This window comes from Haemorhous mexicanus, chromosome 1, assembly GCF_027477595.1.
Source record: "Haemorhous mexicanus isolate bHaeMex1 chromosome 1, bHaeMex1.pri, whole genome shotgun sequence".
NCBI lineage: Eukaryota > Metazoa > Chordata > Aves > Passeriformes > Fringillidae > Haemorhous > Haemorhous mexicanus.
This window is the reverse complement of record NC_082341.1, coordinates 114,672,259-114,693,009: the sequence shown is the minus strand read 5'-3', so window position 1 is coordinate 114,693,009 and position 20,751 is coordinate 114,672,259. Positions and strand designations below refer to the sequence as shown.

Sequence of the window (20,751 nt, the reverse complement as noted above, 5' to 3'; positions counted from 1 at the left end):
TGATCCAACCTCCTGCTGAAAGCAGATCCTACTGGATCAAATTGCTCAGGGTCATGTCCACTTGAGTTTTGGAATAAATCCGGGGATGAAGATTTTGCTGTCTCTCTGGGAAACCTGTTCCGGTGTCAGACAACTGTGAGAAAATTGTAATATGTAATTGTAGTATCCCACCTTATGTTCATTGCCTTGCTGTCTTTTCACTGACTACTTTCAAGTGTTCAATTTAGTCTTCTCTTTACAAGAATACTGTTTCTGTGAAGACAGCAAAAAAAAAAAAAAAGAAAAAAGAACCTTCCTCTTAGCCATTTCTATTTCAGACTGAGCAAACTCATTCCTTTTAATTTCTGCTTGTACATAATATGCTCGATTTTGGAAGGTTTCCTCTGGGCATGTTCTGGTATTAATGTTTGGTTCTTGCTGGGATGCCCAAACTGGACATGGTACCCCAAAGATGATTTTACAACCTGCTGAATTTTACAACAGTTGCTGGTGTGGATGTGCTGGTTATACTGTTGCCAGTACAGGGCCGGATACTGTTGACTGTGCTTGCCAAAATGATACGTGGCTGGTAATACCTTGTCTGTGGGTTTTGCAATAGAGCCTCTGTATAGGTTTACTGCAGCTCAAGGGCTGCAGTGAAATAGGACTAATACAACTTGCTCATTTCTCATGCTGTGTGGAAGCATCTGATAAAAGGCTGATGAGTTTTGCAGGGTGTGGTAGACGGTCATGTTTGTATTTTTCTTTTCCTATTATTGCCCTCTTTTATTTCTTTCTAGGGAATTATTCTCATGGGTCTCTTACAAGTTACTTGAGTAAATGAAACTTGTCTGTCCCATTGTTCTGTAATTTCTGCAGGGAAATGCCTGTACTACAGAACTGGTTGTTGTTTGGGAGCTATTTTCAGCTATATTCCATTATTAAAGTTCACCTGTTATTAAAGGCTTCATTTGGAGCAGGAGTATTTTCATTAGCTGCAGAGTTCTTCTTGCTTGCATTGCAGTTTTTCATGTCAGTTCCACAAATTATGATCAAATCCTTTGCCAATGAAATTGTAGTTTACTTTCTGATTAATAGGGCCTTTTTTCTCTTGTGCAGAGAGGAAATGGAGGTTTAAACACTCTGCTTGATCTCTGATTTCCAGTGATCAAATGTTCCTCAGCACTCTGACTAAGCGCTTGAGCTCCTTGAACCCACTGAACTCGGGCAGTATCATGGGTACATTTTCTGCCTTGGTCTGGGAGGTGCAAAGACTTTTCCATTAGGCTGGCCCAGCACAGTCATTCCTAGCACTTGATGCTGAATAAATTATTGTAGTCCTGTCATTCATGACTGTCTCTCACTTTTACCATCAGATTAACTTTGACTAAACATGCATATTTATTTCTGAATCAGTTCTGCATTTTTGTCTGATAGTTTTCCTAAAGCCCTTAGGTATTACTTGTTATTAGTCAGGGAACTTGCCTGCATAAGATTTCAATCAGTATTCATTTTGTGATGTTGTTCTTAGTCAGAAAACAGAAAAAACCCAGGTATTTATGGTGTGCAGCTAACTTCACAAGGACAAAGTAATTATGAGACCTCATGTGAAATGAGTTTTCACTTAAGCCAGCCAGTTATTTGAATGCATTCTTCTCATGGGTTGAGAAGGAGAGATTGTATACCCTGGGGACATTTATCTGAACTGTGATGCCTTACTGACAGGGCCAAAGCTTTAACCATTTCAGGGCCAAAGCTTTAACCATTTCCACATCTGTCTGTGGTGAAAGGTAGCTTATCTACTGCCTTTTGATTAATAAGACTGTTTCTACAAGTGACTATTTTTACTTGCTTTTCTTTAGCTCTTACTCTTAGGTAATCTTTTGTATTCAAATTATGCAATCGTATTATGGGGAGCAGCATGAAATAATTATGCTTTGTGTGGGATCCAGTGCTAGATTCTTGTGAGCACAGTGCAGAGATTGGTTTCAGGGCTTTAAAATACAAAAGATGCTTTTTTGCAAAGTATTACCAATGGTCAGTTCACTTTCTTAGATTTGTGCTTGTCCTTCTTTACCTTCAGTTCATTGTGCATTTATTGAATTATTCTAAAGCTTACTGTATAATCAACTAATAGCCTGAGAGGATAGAACAGTATCAAATATGTTAGAAATTTTATTGAACATTGTATCTTTTATCATGCTTAAAACTACTACTAAGGAAAGAAATTTTTATTCAATTTTTTCACTGTAAATGGAGATCCCCTTATTTGCTGTCTCCTAATAAACAGTGAACTGATATTTATCCAATTCCTCAGACTTGCAGTCAGAGTACTCATCCATTTGACATACCCATTGTTGCAGGGAATATACAGAGGTTGTCTGAAGTATTAAAACATCAATTTGGAGCTTCTCTGTTGCAGCTGATACAGATTTGTCCATCTGCACCATTTGAATGATCACTGTTAGCCACCAGAAACACTGGTAGCTTTTGTTTTTTCCAACAGATTGAGGTGATTTATGTCTTTCTAAAATATTTTTCTTATAAGGAGGTAAACACACACAGACTCAAATGCAGTCTCACTATCCCTGTGAAATAAGATTGGATTTATTATTATTTTACAAATAGTGCAAAACTGCTATTGAATATTGAAAAACAAATCAAGTAAAGAATATATTTCAAGGCACAAAGTTTTTTTCTTTTCTTATGCTGTTATATCTGTTTTAAAAACAACTTCTGATTAACAACAAATGTGTAAAAATAAATACAGTGCTAAGGAAGTTGTACACTTGCAATGGTATTTATTGATGTTTGTTGTAGATTTCCATTTTTGAATAAGAACTAGTTTACAGCAGTCTTACATTACTTGGGGTATTGTCCTTCACAGCTAAATTGTTTAATGAATCAGTTTCACAGACTTAAGTCATTATCCTGCAGAAAGTATTCTAGCGCTTGGAATTGTAACTGTAATATTTCAGAAACAATCTCAGCAATCTATTTACTGTTTATTTACATTACTCATAGAATTTAATCTTTAACACTTCTGTGTTAATTTGCCATGTGTGAACTCTGCCAATAATGTATTTCTAACTCTAGTATTACTGAGAGCAATATCCCATACCTTGAGATAAGAAGAGATCCATGTGGGACTTCTTCCAGAAATGCCCCCATGAGATGATTCTCCATTATTACTAGTGGAGACCTTTCTGTTAACCTGTTTGAATCCACACCAATTTTTATGCAATAGGTTGAATGTGCTTTTCAGAAGTCCCATGAAAACAGGTGTTGACTAGCAGATGAGTAACTTCAGGGGCAATGGTCATTTGTCAAGACCTATTGCCTGTAAAGCCATGTTTACTGCATTTGGATCTTGCAGAGTCCATGGGTTCTCTATGAAATGTTTCCTATCTGAGTTTTTCAGCATTTTTTTTTTCTGGAAAGGTCAGTGAATAATGTCGCTACAACTTCTCTGATGATAGATAATTTTTTTTTTTTAAAGGGGCATGTTAACTTTTTGCTAATTGCTTTGAAAATATTCTTGACATAGTGCTTTTTTCTATGTTGTTGGGTTTGTTCGGCTTTGGTTTTCTGGTTTTGGTTTGGCAGAATAAACGCTGCATTTGAAAATCAAATTTGTGGCCTCCAAGTTTGTTCATTTTTGTTTGGCATTTTAAAATAATATTTGGTAATAACTAATACTTTTCTATGTTTTTAAAGTCATCGCATCTTTAACTTCCTAGTCCTGTTCAGAATGTCAGTCATTGACCCAGTTTCAAACTCACTTATCCTGTTGTGTATTGTACTACATTGGTTGCCTCTAAATGCGTGGCATATTTTTTTGGCTTTTCTTTGGTGTACGAGTACAGCATGATAACTTACTAAGTTTCTATATAAAAATGAATCTTGTGCTTTTCCTGTGAAGTTGTGGGATGATAAACTAAATGTAGTTTTGTGAGAAGTACTTTGATTTTTGGTGTACTGCTTGGAAGGAGCTTGATTCCCTAATGGAGAGTGATCTGTGAATGATACAATTTTCTTTAAAAAAAAAAGGGGTAAATAGTCTTCAAGTGAATACTTAAATAACAAAAAGCCACCTGATATAAAATGTTGAGCAATTTTTACAGATTTTTTTATACTTTCAGAATTAATTCATTGCCCTCCCCAACAGTCTAACACATAAAACTATTAATAACTAGTGAGCTATAAAAATTTGAGAGAAAAAATGATTCATCTGATACTTTTAATATGTCCTCTGAAATACAGGATGATCCCTTTGATGCCCTAATATGTGTTATCAGAATGAGTTTTAAATAATGCCCTAAAACTAGGACTTTTGATTACTGACATGTGGCTGTGTGTTCATGATAGCTGATGCAGATTTTGACCAATTGATAGGAAAACTTCATCTGAATTAGTTATGAGCTCTGAGCTCACACTTGCAGTTGCTTGGGATGGAACACTGAGTATAGTATTGATTCCAAGGTGTACTATATGTGTGTGTTGTCTTATATTCCTCACTGCACTTTCCATCTGATTAATCTGTAAACTGTGGACAGCCTGGATTCTATGTTTCTGGAGCCAAAAATTCTCTTTCTTATTTATTATGAACCATGTATAGTGAAATAAGAAGAATAGGAATAAAATTGCTTCTAGGTTTTACATTGTTAGATGTTTTCTTTGGTTACGTGTGAAATTTTGCCTTCCTGGTTTGTGCTTTGCCTGGCACTGTGACAGTAATGGTTGGTACAAAAGCAGAAAGACAGAAGTAGATGAAAAATCACAGATTAGTTGAGGTTTGAAAGGATCTCTGGAGATTATCTAGTCCAAACTCCCTACTCAAGAAGGGAGCCAATTGCTCAGGCCCTTATCCAGAAGGCTTTAGAATATTTCTGAGGGTATTCTCCACAACCACTGAGAGCAACTTGTACCAGGGCTCCATCCCCCTCACAGTATAGAAGTGTTTCCTGGTGTTCAAGTGGAACATCCCGTGTTTCAGTTTGTGCCCACTGCCTCTGGTTCTGTCCCTGAGCACCACTGAAAAGTAGCTGGCTCTGTCCCTTTTTGCACCTTCCCCTCATAGACATTGTGTACATATACACCTGCCCTTTGTACACATTAATGTGACACCCTGATCTTTCTCTTTGGGGCTCAACAATCCCTGCTCTCTCAGCCTTTCCTGATAGAAGTGATGCTTCAGCCCCTTTGTCTTCTTCATGGCCTATTGTTGAATGGTCTCCAGGATGTCCATGTTCTCTATTCCACCGTGGAGCTCAGAACTGGACACTATACAAGGTGTGGCTTGAACAGTGCTGAATGAAGGCTGTGAAGGATCACCTTGACCTGCTGGCAGCATTTTTCCTAATACATCCCAGCATGCTGTAGGCCTTCTTTCCAGCACATTTCTGGCTCATGTTCCACTTGATGTCCACCAGGACCTCCAAAGCCTCTTCTGTCAAGCTGCTTTCCAGTTGGATGCCCCTAAGCATATTTTGGTGTCTGGGGCTGTTCTTCCCCAGATGCAGAAATTTGCACTGTTCCTTGTGAACTGCATGAAGTTTGTGTCAGCACATTTCTCCAGCCTGCTGAGGTACCTCTGGATGGCAGCATGGCCCTTTGGCATATCAGCTACTTACCCCATTTTTGTGTCATAAATAAACTTTGTGAGGTTTTGTCCTACCTGTCATCCAGATTATTAATGAAAGTGTGAAACAGGAATGAACCTGGTATTGACCCCTGGGCTACATCACTGGTCACTGACCTCACCCTTTGGGCTTGGTCAGTCAGTTTTTGATCCAGCTCACGGTTTGCTTAGCTAGCCTGTACATCAACAGTTTGTCTATGAGAGTCTTATGGGATACAGTGTGAAAGGCCTTCCTGAAGTCCTGATAGACAATGCCCCCTGCTCTTTCCTTATCTATCTTTCATAGAGAAAGGTTCCCAGGTGGTTGACTGTTTCTGATGATTTTCTTGTCATTTATGTACCTGAAGAATGGTTTCCAGGATTAGCTGCTCGATCACCTTCCCTGGGATCAAGCTGAGGCTAATCAGCCTGAACTTCTCTGGGTCTTCCTTCTTGAAGATAGGAGTGGCATTTGCTTTCCTCTAGTCCTCAGACACTTCTTCCACTCATCATGATCGATCAAAGATGGTCAGGGATGGCTGTGCAGTGATATCTGCCATCTCCCTGAGCACTTGGTACATCCCATAAGGGCCCACGGACTTAACCTGTGCCCTGTTTGCTTAATTCTTCTACCAAGGGCAAGAGTACAACTTCCTTGCTCCAGACTGGTCTCAGGGAGTTGGACTTTCTGAAGACTGGTATTGTTAATAAAAATTGAGAAAAGGTGACATTGAGTATTGCAGACTTATCCGTGTGTCTTTCTCACTGAGCAATGGGTTCAAGTTATCCTGAATTTTCTTCCTATCACCTATGTACTTATGGAAATGCTTCTTGCTGTCTTTGACATCCCTGGCCAGAGTCAGTTCCATTTGGGCTTTAGCTTTCCTAACTGCATCCCTGGATGCTCAGGTGTTTTTTCTGTATTCCTCCTGCATTCCCTGAGATTACTTCCTCCCACTGTATTATTTTTGTGTTTGGTTTTTTTCACAGGAGGTTTTTGTTCATCCATGCAGGCCTCCTGGCATTTTATTTGTTTTCATAGTTGTTGACCTGGATATCTCATAAGCTTGAAGGATATTATCCCTGAATATTGCCCAGCTTTCTTGCCCCTATCTTCACTTGAGGGCTTTATCCCATGGGACTCCACCACACAGATATTTGAAGAGGCCAAAGTCTGCTCTCTTGACGTCCAGCATTGTGAGCTTTCTTTTGTGTCTTCCAACCCATGGATCCTGAACTCCACCATCTCATCATCTCTGCAGCCAAGGCTGCCTTTGATCTTCATATCCCCAGTGAACCCCTCCTCCTTGGTAAGTATGAGGTTCTGCAGATCACTTCCCCTCACTGACTCTGGCACTTGTGGCAGGAAGTTCCCATCAGGGCATACCAGGAGCCTGCTGGAATTTTATCTGGCTGCCTTCTGTCAGTCATTTCCCCAACCCACTGGAAAAAAAGCTGTGTTTCTCTGTTGCTGTTTTGGCCTGTGTGGGTTTAATACTTTGTTGCTGTTGCTGCTGTCTGGTGTAACGCATGAGCTGCTCTCTTTGTCACAGCTCTTTGCCAACCAACCTGTACCAGTAGATGAGATTTGTTTTTAGGACTAAATTAATATTTTTAATTTTTGCCTGATGTTTTAGCTTCTGATGTAATTAATTGGCTGCTGCTACCTAAGCAGCTGCTGAATAATAGTGGAATAAACTGAGGAGATCTCATCTCCTTGTAACTGTGATTGTGCTGGAGAGCCAGGTAGTGGGAAAAAGGCTGCCCAGAAAGGACAATGTTTCAGTCCCTATTCATTCCTGTTGTATTTGTGTAAAGTTGGATAGTGTGTTGACAAGCAGCTCAGCAAGAAAGAGGAAATAGACTACAGGAATTACTTGATAAAAACATGGCAAGGTTGGATCTTCCTGGCAGCAAGAGCAGCTCTTGCATACTTAAGCCAAGGTGGCAGCAGGTTTTACCTGATTGGGTTTTTTCAATTATGTCTTTTCATGATGTCTATTTTGAGACAAATGCCTTTTCTAACTTTCACAAAGGTCTTGTGTGTTTGTTCAAATTTTCTCCTCTGTGTCAGAAGGGGTAAGTACTTCACTAAAGGGAAGATGTGGGTGCTTTTGCAGAAAATCTTGTTTTTCCAACGTTTATGTCTACATTATCTGGACTGCAATAACATTTCCCATAAAAACTGAGAACTTTTACATGGCCTCTTGGTTTTGTTGTGGACTTGTTTGAAAATTCTTACTCTCAGTTCTTTACTATATCAGGTTCCTAAGACTTTTGCCCTTTTTATTGTTTCCTCCATTTCATTCCAGGGGAGTGAGCAAGCAACTTAGTGGGGTCTTAGCTGTTAGCCACATCAACCTGCCACGCCTGGTTTATGTGAATGATCCTTCTATAAACCTGCTGAAAGCTCTATAAACCTTCTACAGGGTTAAAAATTCAGGTGACTTTAGCTTTTGGTATCACATTAAAAAGAAGAATAAAGCACACAGTCTTCCAGAGATTAGCTCTGAAATCAGTATTTACTAACAGATTTATATTAAAAAACCCGCTTTATTTTAGTGCTGGAATAGGAAGATATTGAAGAGAAGAGCTATACCTATGGGAGAAAAAAATTTATTTGGGGAAAAAGATTATACCAATTTTAAATATATTAAAGTTTGAAGAAAGAAATTTTTTGTTAGTTAAGAATTTTTTGTCCTATTGAACAAAAATTGTCCTTGTCCTATTGTCCTTTCCTATGTTTGAAAGGCAAATATACAAATGGTTTTACTTTCAGGAAAACCTTGAATTTTGAAATTGTTTGTTTGAAGGTAAATAATTGTTCTTGGAGGAACAGATCAAATTGCCTTTATTCTGATTCCAAAAGGAGGAGGTTTCTTGAGTTACTTCATATATGAGTTCATGAATTGTACTGATTCCTTGAAATGCTTAGTAGAGACGCCCTAAAAATCCCAGTATCTGAATGGAAAACTACAAATGGAATGAAACACTTGGAACCACTTGCAACCAATGTGTTACTTTATGTGAATGGGGTTAAAATTTTGAGAAGTTTTTGTGTAATTTTTGTGTAAGGAAATCTGAATGTTATCTGTTGTCTTGAATCCTGGTAAGAATCTTTCTTCTGGGATTTCCTACTTGTTGTCAGGCCAGTTTTGTAGCTTTTTTGTTTTGTTTTGCTTCTGTTTTGGTGGTCAGAAAGTGTTGAGACAACTTCAGGATTGTAGTAGCTGAGTAACTTTTACACTCATGTAAACTCATGTTAACACAGGCAGTTAGTCATGCTGGCCAAGGGTTTAGAGAATTACATGCCATGCACAGCACCTGGCATGTTCAGAGCCTCTCTTTTAGCTGTCAATATTCCTTGTTTTAACAAGGAGTTCTCTGAAAGCCAGCCAGGACAACCCCCCCATTCATTCATTTAAAAATTAAGACATTATTGTGGCACTTTGAAATACTATTCCTTGAAAAATTAAGCTGTTTTTTTTTTTTTTTTTTTTTTTTTTAAAACCTCTGTCAGTGTTGGTAGTATTGTTTGTTAATGTGGTGGAATTAATCACTGTGTTTACCTCTGGAAATGCCCCCAGTCCCTTATCCACAGCTCCCCGTAGCTCTGGGCTCTCTGTGTCGGGCTATAAGAAGTTATTGGTTGATCTGGAGTTACTTGTGGCATGCCACTGGTGCTGGGTCATCTGATGGAGTTCCTGGGATAATTTTCTAATTTTCTTTATCGCTTTACTTGTTTTTCATCCCTGGTATGTTTAGTTCTTTCCCCCAAAGATGCAGAGCATTTTTTTTTCTTGTTAGGGTGGTTACTAGTTACAGGGAGGCAAATATTCCCCAGACAACTGGGTGCTTAATGTAGGTGAAGTGACAGATGATCCCTTTGACCCTCTTTGCTACCTTCTCTAAAGGAAATTTGTCCCTCACTTTGCAATATTTTTTTAGCTCTTTGAGTCCTGGGTAGGCATTTGCTCACTTAGATATAAATGCAGCTTCAATTCTACCTTACTAACTTCTGTTGAATACAAAGAAATGTCTTGAGATCGTATTTGGGGCTTTGGGTGCAAGACTGAGACAGAGAAATATTTCATGCTGTTGTTGTTAGTGAGTCACTTAATTGCCCAGAATGTTGATTTACTCACCCTTGATGCCTATAATAAATATTTCATGTATAATTATAAAACATTAATACTTTGAGATTGGCAGAGATTTGTAACAGTTGTATAACAAAGCAGCTGTTTGGAGTGAATGAATAAACCGTGCATTTTGACTGGAAGTTGTGTTAACTAGTGAGTAAAAAAGGGACAATTTTATGGGACTAAAAGATTTTCTAGACTTTTGTTTGTCCTATATTTCAAAGATGTTTTTGTAGATCTATATATGAGACATGTATCTACATATGAAAATGTTTTATTGGTAAATTAAATTTTCTTGTCACTCTCAGTTGCTTTTTGTTAGTTAAAGAGAAATGAAAGTGTCGTATAAAATGTGTATTGATAGTCATTAGGTTTTTGGTTTGAATAGAGCCATGGTTATGAATCCATTTTATTATTTTCTATTTTTGCTATTAGGTTTCATTGTGTGGACCTTCATCTCAAAAAATTATTGTTCACTGAGCATGGATTCAGACACAGTAAAAAATGTTGAACACATTGTAGATGTATGTTAGAATAATTTGGAAATACATTATTTTAATGCAAATTCAAAATTGCTTTTTTGTTTTTTCAGCAAACACGTATCTCTTTATGGTGCAAGCTCGTGGTATAATGTTGAGAGAAAATGTAAAAACAATAGGACACATGATAAGATTGTACACTAACAAAAATACTACATTGAATGGCACAGGTAAGAATACTTTTAATGTATTTTTTAAAAGATCTCTTTTTTTAATTAAAAAAAAAAGCCAATCATTAATGACATAGCTTGATTATGAAAACTTAGACCCAAATTCTACTTCTCTGAAATTGAAGTCAAGGTAAAATAGTTACTATTTATCAGTTCACTTCAGTAGGAAATATTTCTGTTAGCTGTAACAAAGATACTTGTGTTTAATTATTATTCCTCTAGAGCAATAAAATGCTTTTTAAATCATGCTACTAGGAATTTGATAACTAAAAATTAATGCTCTCACCTGCATGATGATAAGTTACAATTTCAGTGGATAACATAGGTTTTTACAAAAATCAATTCTTCTTTTTAAGATTATCCTGAAGGAAACAATTCTAGTGACTGTGTTGCTCAAACAACAATGTATCTTCCAGAGAACTTCACCTACTCTCCTTACCAGCCTTGTCCAGAGAAGCTGCCTTACATGAGTAAGTTTTAAAGTGACCTTAATATTTATCGAGTAAATTAAATTGTATTTTAAACAAAACACAGTTATTTTAATACAAAATATAATTATAAGGAGTCTAAGTATCTAACAGAAATTAATGAATAAAATACATCAGATAAGGCACAATGATGCTTAGCAGAAGTTTACCTGTCACTAATGTGTCACTGAAGTTTTGGTCTCTTTACTAATCACCTTTACTAATTTGAAATCAAATAATTGAACTACTGACTTGAAAGAGAGAAAATGTCACATAGTTTCTGAAGTTATTTGTAATGCATTCCAGAATTCTAACCTCTTGTCTTTTAGACATGGCTTAATCTGTGGGCCGTCATTCAGTACAAGCAATTAATTAAATATCTAATATACCAGTTCAGATCCATATCATACAAAAAAATGTTGCTGGCAGCTGAACTGAAATCTGATCAATTTTTCTTCAAAGAAAAAGAATGGATTTTATTAGGATAATCTAGATTCCATTATAATATTTTTTTAATCTCAACTGAGTTTATCTGTTGAAGAAAATAGAAACAATGCATTACCTGTGTTTCTTCTCAATAATGTTAGATTCTAAACTTTGTTTTATATTTTAAATACACAGACATGGAGCCAAAAGTATAGATCAGTTGCTGTTGCTTATGAAACTAAATCATTTAGAAAACTGTCTTAAGCCAGGTAGTAATTAGGCCCATGGTATGATAATTTACTTATTTCAATCTCTTTTCCTTCAGACATAGGACTTTTCAAAATCACCTTTTTGTATATTATTGAACATCTAAACAAATAAAACCAAATTATTTCAATAGCAAATTTTTAGCTACTTTTGGAAACATAACAAGTTCAGCAAATGGCAAATCTGGATAAACAGAGAAACAAGATGTGGTGTTTTTGCTGACTGAAAAATGCATATGGTTAGTATGTTCAATGCCCCTTTCAGGAGATCTGTCAGTTTGAATTCTGTCAGATTAGTTCAAAATGAAGTAATTATACCAGTCATTTCTCTTTAGGTCTCCTTGTTGCTGCTCTGCTTTTACCATCCTTTTTTGTTGGTGTGGTGGTGTTTTTTTTTGTTAGTAATTGCTCTGTACTTTTATCCTGTTTAATTTAATAGAGAAATAATAATTTTAATAGAAAATAATTCTCTGGATAAGTTGCTTTTCAACCAAGGGATATGTGTTTCCCTTTTTGATTTCCATATACGCTATTTTAATAATCATCCTTCTTTCTAATTATAATCTAAATAAAGCATCTCTGAAGATCTTTTAATTTAATGAAATGTTGTAGGAAGTGTGAAATAGCCAGGCAAGAAAGAGGCTGGAATCATGTATACTTCGACATGCTTAATTAGTCTAAGGTTATTATAGATGTCAACTTTTCTTCTTTGCATCAACTTGCCAAATTTATATAATGAAAGAGGCATGGTAAAATCATATCTAGTCCCAAGTACATATGCTCTTAAAATAGGAACAGCTATTGCCTTTTTTGTATGACTCAGTAGAACACTTGTGGGGCAGCGCTGTTGTAATTTGTAAGCAAAACACCTCTTCCTCAAGATAGAAGCAGTGCAAGAATTTGTCTGTCTGTTCCTTTGGAGATAAACTGATAATCCCAACCTTTCTAGACTGCATAGTTTCTAAAGCTCCTGTCATTCTTGAATTTTTTGCATTGTAGACTGTCCTTAATTTGATTTCTTTCTAAAGCATCATAACTGGCTTAAACCCTGGTTACAAAACAAATTAGTTTTGGAAAACTCCTTTTTTTTTTTTTTTTTTTTTTTTCACACAGCAGCAGTTAATATGTTCCAGGATGAGATTTTCTGGTTTTGTACAATTACATTGTGTTGGCTCACATTAGTGTGCAATCCATTATGAACTGTAAAACTACCTGGCAGCATAGCCAGGTATTGCTTGTTTTGTTGTGCAAGCTTCATTTTTCCTTCAGCAAGAAACCATCATTTATTATTTTAAATTAATTTTACTTTTTTGGTTTCTGTGTCTACCTCATTTGTTGAATTTTTTTTTTTCTGATTTTCTTCAAAATGTTTTTTTGCTATCTCAGCTTTCTTATTTTGTGGGTTGTATAAATATGTTTTATTTCAGCCTGCTAGACACTGATGGAACTAGTGAATAATAAGTGCAGTTATTTACAGAGATTCTTTCTCCTGCCCCCCACTAGTGATAGGGGAAAAAATGCTGATTTCTAATCACTCATCTCCTGTGTACTTTTGATAGTACCAATACTTCAGGTTTTACTATAGCTTCTTTTTAAACACCCTGGATGGAATTTCATCATGTCCCATGGAGTTAGAAGCACCCTTATCTGAAGGCTTTATCTAAATACTGTTCTACCATTTGATGTTTCTTTCTAATTTAAACTCTGTAGTCATCTGATCACATCTGAACTTTTCTCAGAATACTGAGGTATCTGAATCACATCACGTGCTATTTCCTTCCCTTGCTGGTGTAGCAATTGACCTTTATTTATCTTTATTTTCCTTTTAGATTCTATATTTGAACTGAAAGGCTCTTGTTGATTTTCTGTCTTTTGCTAGTTGAAATTGATTTTTTAAATTTTGTTTTTAAGTTTTAAAAATTTATTTTGTATGTGTTTATATACTAGTCCTTTGTTGATTGACCTTGATTCTATATTTCGTAAGATTTCTTTTTTGGGTTATTGAAGAGGTTCAGGCACAACCATTATGATAATCTAAGCTTATTTTTAAAGAATTATTTTTATTTTTAATTATTTTAAAATCTTTATTAAAATCTCTGTAGGACTAGCTTGTTCTAGTGTCTGTCTATACAGGTTTTTTAGCAACTGCCAGATTTCCTTTTTTCCTAAAATAGTTAAATTAGTATGGGTTTCTTTAAATCATCTCTTGAAATAGCTCCATAGTGTACTGTTGTTGATAATTTTTCACCTATGATTTTACATTAAAAAAGGTTGCCTTCTTCATTTGCAAGTAGTGCTATATTTAATCATATCTCAAACTAAAATAGCTCTTGCAGTATCTTCTGCCTTATTCTGAAAACAATACTTATTCCTAGTATGTTCCAAAAATTTCAGTATTTTCAAACGATTTACATAACTAGTCAATTTGGTGGCACAAATGATCTATTTGGCACAAATAGGATCTTTTGTGTATGGACACATGGGAGAAAATGGGAGTGATTTTGGGCTGACTTAAAACCATCCCTCACCAAAACACTTAACTTTGTAGACAAAAATAAGAATAATGTTTTATGGTGTTTGCCAGAAAGTACTTGCAATATTTTTATGTGATGATTTTGATGTAGTAGTTGCTGAAGAAAAACTTGAGCTTCTGGTTAATGAGTATTACATTAGTCTTCTCCCCAGCTTTCCTTGCTTCCTTCTGTTGCTTTTGAGGGTATTTGCTATGAATCATTATTTCCAGTTTTGAACTTTTTACTCATGCATAAGCTAATGACTGATGACTTTCAGCTGTCAACTAATGTTAATATTTTCTCATAGTAGGTACTAACCTGATTTTTTTCAAATCGTATTGTGGTCTTAATTCAATAACTTACTGAATTTCACTTTCATGCCTTTGCAAACGCTTTTCCCATTGAGGTCTTTAGTTCTACCAATGGTAATTCTCAGATCCACCCCATTGCTATGATTTGCTTTGAAGTAAATTGCGGTGAATTAGTGGATGAAGACTTTACATGAAATGTGCATATCCATCTAAAATTAAAGTTGAGGAAGTTTGTTGAGTGTCGTGATGATATATTTTCCTTTAAGGTGCAAGTGGAGCAGGAAGGCACCCAGTATTTGAGTAAAGGTTCAGTAGTGCAGATGATGTAGAATTGTTAACAGTGGTACTTGAAATGAAAAGCAACCCAAATTTTCTGTAAGAGATGCAGAATTCAAATTACTTTGCTTGTTCTCTGTCCTTTGAAATGACAATTTTGTTTATAGGTTTCATGGAAGGAATGTTTGTTTTTGGAAACACTAAAACTTCATTCTGTAAGAATTAAAGATTAGGAGGATGGTATAAATTGTTTCTTTTTCTCTGTAGGTAGTGTAACTACAAATTTCTGATGCCATTTGTCTGTGATATTCCTTGTAGGGTTAGGTCAATTTTCTTAATTGAAATTAATATATAAGTTTTATTTTTTCCTCTCTTTAGGAGGCCTTATTGATGTTAATATGAGTGAAATTAGTTTTGATGAAATTCAGCGACTGTTTTCAAAAGATTTAGACATTAAACCAGGAGGACACTGGAAACCAAATGACTGTAAGCCACGATGGAAGGTAAGATGCTGATTTTCTGTTTTGGTTTATTTTTTTCTTGTTAGTTTATAAGAATAATTTACCATTGCAAGCACTGAGTCTTTGGTGCTATATATGTAGTATCTTATAGTATTTGTAGTATGCCATCTGTGCTCAAGAAGAAACTTCAGCTAGGAGAAAAATTTGAAATGGATCATCAAGAACTTTTAAAGGTTCATTAGCTGTAGTTACTAAACATTTCATCATATGGATGCAAATCTGTCCTATGTGTCTATTGCTTGAAGTACAACTAGAAGCAAGTGAACATAAAAGGAAAATCTTATTTATGTTTTACTCAATTTTTTTTTCTTAATTATTCGAGCAAATTTCCAGCTCACTTCCTAGAGAGAACCAACATGTAAAACACTGAGCCAATTTAAATGTAAAAGTTGAAAAGCCACAGGAAACTTGAACTGTATTGAAAAATTTAAATTTTAAAATGCTGATATAATAGCTTTTTTTGTTGTTTTTCTGAAGGTGGCTATCCTTATTCCTTTTCGGAATCGTCACGAGCATCTTCCAATTTTTTTCCGTCATCTGATACCCATGTTGCAGAAGCAGCGTCTGGAATTCGCCTTCTATGTTGTTGAACAGGTAACAGCATCTACTTGAAAAGTGACCTCCAAGATTCCTTACTAAAAGGGGTTTGGTATTCTTACCAAGGTTTGGATGAATGCAGAATTTAAAAATTGTTACTCTACTCTTCTACTCCTTTAAATAAAAAAGGAAATCTCTATTACCATTCCTCATCTTGAGCAGTGGGCAGATACACAGTGCTTTTCTTCAAATATAGCCTATATAAGGTAATATAGAGGTAATGAGATGGCCTCTTAGAATCTATTGTAGTTGTAGGTTTTCAAGGCAGCAAAGTAGGTCAGCAGCAGTGTTCCTCAGGGCTCAGTTCCAGGGCCTTACGTTCAGTGGATGCAGGAGCTGAATGCGCCATCAGCAAGTTCCTGATGATAACCAGCTGGGAGGTTGTGGTTGAATTTTAAAGGATGGGATGCCTTGCAGAGGGTTCTAGATAAATTGGAGCACTGGGCAGTGATTCATGGGGTGAAATTTAATAAGTCAAAATGCCGGACTCTACAGCTAGGTTGGAGTAAAGCCAGGCACAAGTGTAAACTGGAGAGTGCCTGGAGAGCAGCCCTGCCCAAAGGGATCTGGGGGTGCTGTTTGGCAGCAGGAGCCAGGCTCACTCCTGGCTCGCAGGAGACAGCAATGTGTGCCCTGGCAGCCAGGAGGGCAAACCCCATCCTCAGGCGCAGCCAACCCAGTGTGACCTGCTGGGCAAAAGAGGCATCCTTGTCAATTTTGTGTGTGTGTGTGTTTGTGTTAGAGTATGTTCTTCTCATAGTAGGGAATTTTTTGTTTCCTCTTGATTTTTACAATGTCTCCTTTGTTTTCTGTGTGAAGACAGGTACACAACCTTTTAATCGTGCAATGCTCTTTAATGTTGGCTTCAAAGAGGCTATGAAGGATGCTGTCTGGGACTGCATAATATTCCATGATGTGGATCATTTACCTGAAAATGACAGAAATTACTATGGGTGTGGAGAAATGCCACGCCATTTTGCAGCAAAGCTGGACAAGTACATGTACATGTAAGTAAATAGTTTTATTCACATTATTTCTTAAATACTCAGAAATATTTGAAAGTATGAATTTTATGACACTGTATATATATATACACACACAGTAGGTGAAAACAACAAAGCAGCCTCCTACTATGCTACTTATAGAAATGAATAGCTAATAAAAGAAAGATTTAAATTTAGTTTCTACATTTGATGTGTTACTAATTAGAAGATATTATTTATGATTTTCAATGTTGAGCTTGTTGCAATGATGTTGATCACAAAATAAAAAGTGTTTGTACGTCAAGGGGGAAAATCTTACCTAACTTACTAGAAATGATTTTTGGCTGCATAAACACTTCTACTGGCTGTTACCAAAGAAAAGCCGATAATCTGCAGCAAAATATCACAGGAAATGTGTCTTTATTTTCTGATAAATGTACACTTTCATTTCTGTTTCATACTGCTTTTTTAACTGAAGATTTTCTTACTGCTAGACCATTTAGTATATTGGCTCTCAGTCTCTATTGACATTTGGTGAATGTAGTGGGACCTGCAGTTTTCTTACCTCTTTCTCTTCTGTCAGTTTACATTAATAATGTGCCACTTGCTTTTTAACACTCTGCTATCTCATGACATTCTTGGAATCACTTTACAGAAAGCTGGAGCTTATTGCTTGCTGCATGTATGTATTTGCTATCCTGGACTTTTTTTTTGAAATTAATCAACTTGACAACCTGGTCAACTAACAGATGAAAACCAATGCCTTGAAACCATGGCTCTGTGCCTGGACTTCAGGTTGTCAACCAATCAGCAGTTAAATGTTTAAAGATTTAATGTGTATTTAAAAATAAATTAACACCTATGAATAAATAAATAAGAGATTTCATCTGTCTTTGTATGCACTTATAAAACACTTAATGCGTTTATATAATGTCTATATAGGTAAGTATTTACAAAATTGATACATTTTGTATAAACAAAACTAGATTTATAAAATAATAAATAAATAAACCTCAAAAAGTCCCATTAACTGTCATATTTCAGTTGGTTTTGGTTGGTGGTCTGGTTTTGGGTTGGCAATATTTTTTTGTTGGCTATTTTGGAGGTATGTATGTGGGGTTTTTTGAGAGGCAGGAGGGGGGTTAAAACACCTGCTCTTTCAGTTACATGTTGAAAAGCAAATATAATGGCAACCTTCTCCACATGCTATAAGATTTGGTTGAATCCTGTGTTTCCACAGAGATCAGAAATTACATGATTGTCTATTTCTATTTTCTTTCCCCTTGCATTCTGGAGTTATTCAGTGTGGCAATTGTGTCCTAAGCAATGGTAAATCTTTTTGTAGATGGTCATAACTCCTTGAAGGTTCCAGATTTGGAAGTGTCTCCTGTGAGAGACTTTTGTTTTATGAAATTGTGTGCTGCTTCTGAAAGAAAGCTACTTTACTGTAGCAGCTTCTGGGTTAAGGATGCAAGTTAAAATTGATGGAAGTAAATAGAGATACTTATATGTTTTAATTTTTTTTTTTTTTATTGACAGTGTTTGGAAGGCTGGTAATCACATTGTCTGGGGCATAGAATGTTAGATGGATAGGGTGTTCATGTTGGCCAGCTGCTTATTACTTAATTATAGGTGTTAGCAAATACTTTTGCTTACTGACAGGAAAGCCTGTAGATCCTTTAGATTCAAAAGTTTGTATTTTAAAAACTGGAAAATGATTTTTTTAAATCAGCATGCCACTCATGGTTTAATATGTAATGTTAAACTGTTTCTCTCAATTTTTAAGAGTTCTGTAGAATATAGCCATAAATTAAAATTATTTAATTGATGTATTACTGATTTATAATTTTTTGGTAGATTAAAGAGGCGTTTTTCAGTTAAATAATGTCAACATAAATAGTTTGAGGGCTTCACTTAGCACTTCAACTATGGGTCTAAATCAGCCATGTGAAATTCCAGGTATACTTTTGTTTCATATGTGTGATACTAGTTGCAGCTACAGTTCAGGAGCACCTTTTATGCAAATCAGACACTACTGCAAAGCTTTTGTTCAGCTTGGTGTATGTTACTTAATTCTGGCAATCCATGAACCAGTTTCCCTTGGTGAATACATTCAGCCTCTGATCATGTCCTTAGCTTGGGGCTCTTGCCTTTTTGGAAAGGTATTGTTCAAAGAGAGGCCTACCTATCAAAGTTCAGCTAAAAATATAGAATTTGTCTTTTGTTTCCAGCCTTCCATACAATGAGTTCTTTGGTGGTGTAAGTGGCCTGACAGTGGAACAATTCAAGAAGATCAATGGTTTTCCAAATGCCTTTTGGGGATGGGGTGGAGAAGATGATGATCTTTGGAACAGGTGGGCTTTGAGTGCTTAGGTACCATCCAACCTTTGAGAACAATTAAGGGGTTTTTTGTTCTGTCACTTGTTAAATTTTTGTAATTTGTTTTAAATGGACAGGTTCTACATAGTTTGCTTCAGAAATATCAGAATATACCATTTGAAGGAAAAAGTATGATGTTGTTTTTTATTGGCCTGGGGGCAACTAGTAGTTTTTTAAGATCTAGGTCTTGTAACAACAGATATAACAACAGGTAGCCATACTAAGCACATTACATCACTCTCACTGCTAACGTGATGAAATACCACCCCACAGACATGTAGTGTAAGCACGAGTTTCCTGTCTTAGGGGCAGTGTTTGAGACAGAGTTTAATTTGTGAATGTACTGTTAGTGCCAGCCAGAGTGAGCAATGGGACAGCCCTGCTCATGGCATTGCCAGCTGCTCACAGTGAACAAGTAAACTGCTCTAACTGAGCTGTTGAAAGTGTCTGCACCAGTTTATAGATAAAGAGATACCTTTTAAAGGACAAGTTTGTTTTTATACTTTTTCCTTGCTATTTCCATGCTTTTATGCTGGAACAAGCAGGAAATATTAAATATGAAATTATTATTATTTTGCACTTTGTTTTGCCAGCTTTTTTAGTTGTTGGGTTTGGAGTGTTTTGGGTTGTTTTAGGAAGGGAATGTCCATGAACATAAAGACTTAGCTTTAAAATATTTGATGTGTATTTTTCACTTTAACTTGTATGACAAGTTGTAAGAAGATATTTTTACAAATATTTATGTGTTATACTGCAGGGTTCACTATGCTGGATACAATGTAACAAGACCAGAAGGTGATTTAGGGAAGTACAAATCCATTCCTCATCATCACAGAGGTGAAGTCCAGTTTTTAGGACGGTAAGAAAAAAAGAGAAATAATCAAATACCACAGCCAAAGATGTAAATTTTTTTTCTTGCACCCACACATATGAATAAGCAGTCAGTTCTTATCAGTGTTATTTCCTCTTTGGTGCTAAAATTTGTATTTTCTTAAATACGTTATGTTTGCTGCTCAAATATTTTTTATTTAACTATGAGAGAGACTAAATTTGTGTGTCAGAAGATATTATCATCATAACCTTTGATCCATAATGTTGTTGTTCCATAATAGTTTGGGCATTAGTGCTGGCAGGGCTCCATTAGTTGGCTATTTTGGATATTTTGCAAAAGGGAGCAGTGCAGCTAGGGCAAAGGACTCCTGCATAAAAACTGACTTTAAAAGTCCTCAAGGATTGGTTTCTTCCTTCATATTTCATTATTTTTTGAGATACAGGTCTTCTTATTTCCTTCATATGTTGATTTAAACCTTTTGTTTTGGGGTTCCGTTTGCTACAAAGATACAAAATGCTTAAACTGGCCAGTAGGTTCTGGCGGCCCTGGAATGGAATAGAATGCAGCAGTTAAACTACACATAAAATTTAGACGGTGAAACACAAAATAAAGGGTTTATGATAAGTGTTTTCAGGTAACTAGAAATACTGCTCAATTCTGTCATCTTTTTCTGGGAATATATTTTTTCTCTTTTATTCATAGTTTTGACTTATGAATAAAATTATAGACATGC

The 20,751-nt window shown here is 36.0% G+C and overlaps 1 protein-coding gene across 1 annotated transcript in view; it reads left to right on the top strand.

Moving 5' to 3' along the window:
* The window catches only part of B4GALT6 (beta-1,4-galactosyltransferase 6), a 31,476-nt gene that overhangs the window by 5,753 nt on the left and 4,972 nt on the right, over positions 1–20,751 (top strand). Inside the window, exons 2-8 of the mRNA XM_059859814.1 lie at positions 10,331–10,447; positions 10,804–10,917; positions 15,085–15,209; positions 15,705–15,821; positions 16,644–16,831; positions 19,039–19,161; positions 19,944–20,045. Coding sequence (XP_059715797.1) covers positions 10,331–10,447; positions 10,804–10,917; positions 15,085–15,209; positions 15,705–15,821; positions 16,644–16,831; positions 19,039–19,161; positions 19,944–20,045 — 886 coding nt within the window. The remainder of the gene's footprint in view (positions 1–10,330; positions 10,448–10,803; positions 10,918–15,084; positions 15,210–15,704; positions 15,822–16,643; positions 16,832–19,038; positions 19,162–19,943; positions 20,046–20,751) is intronic.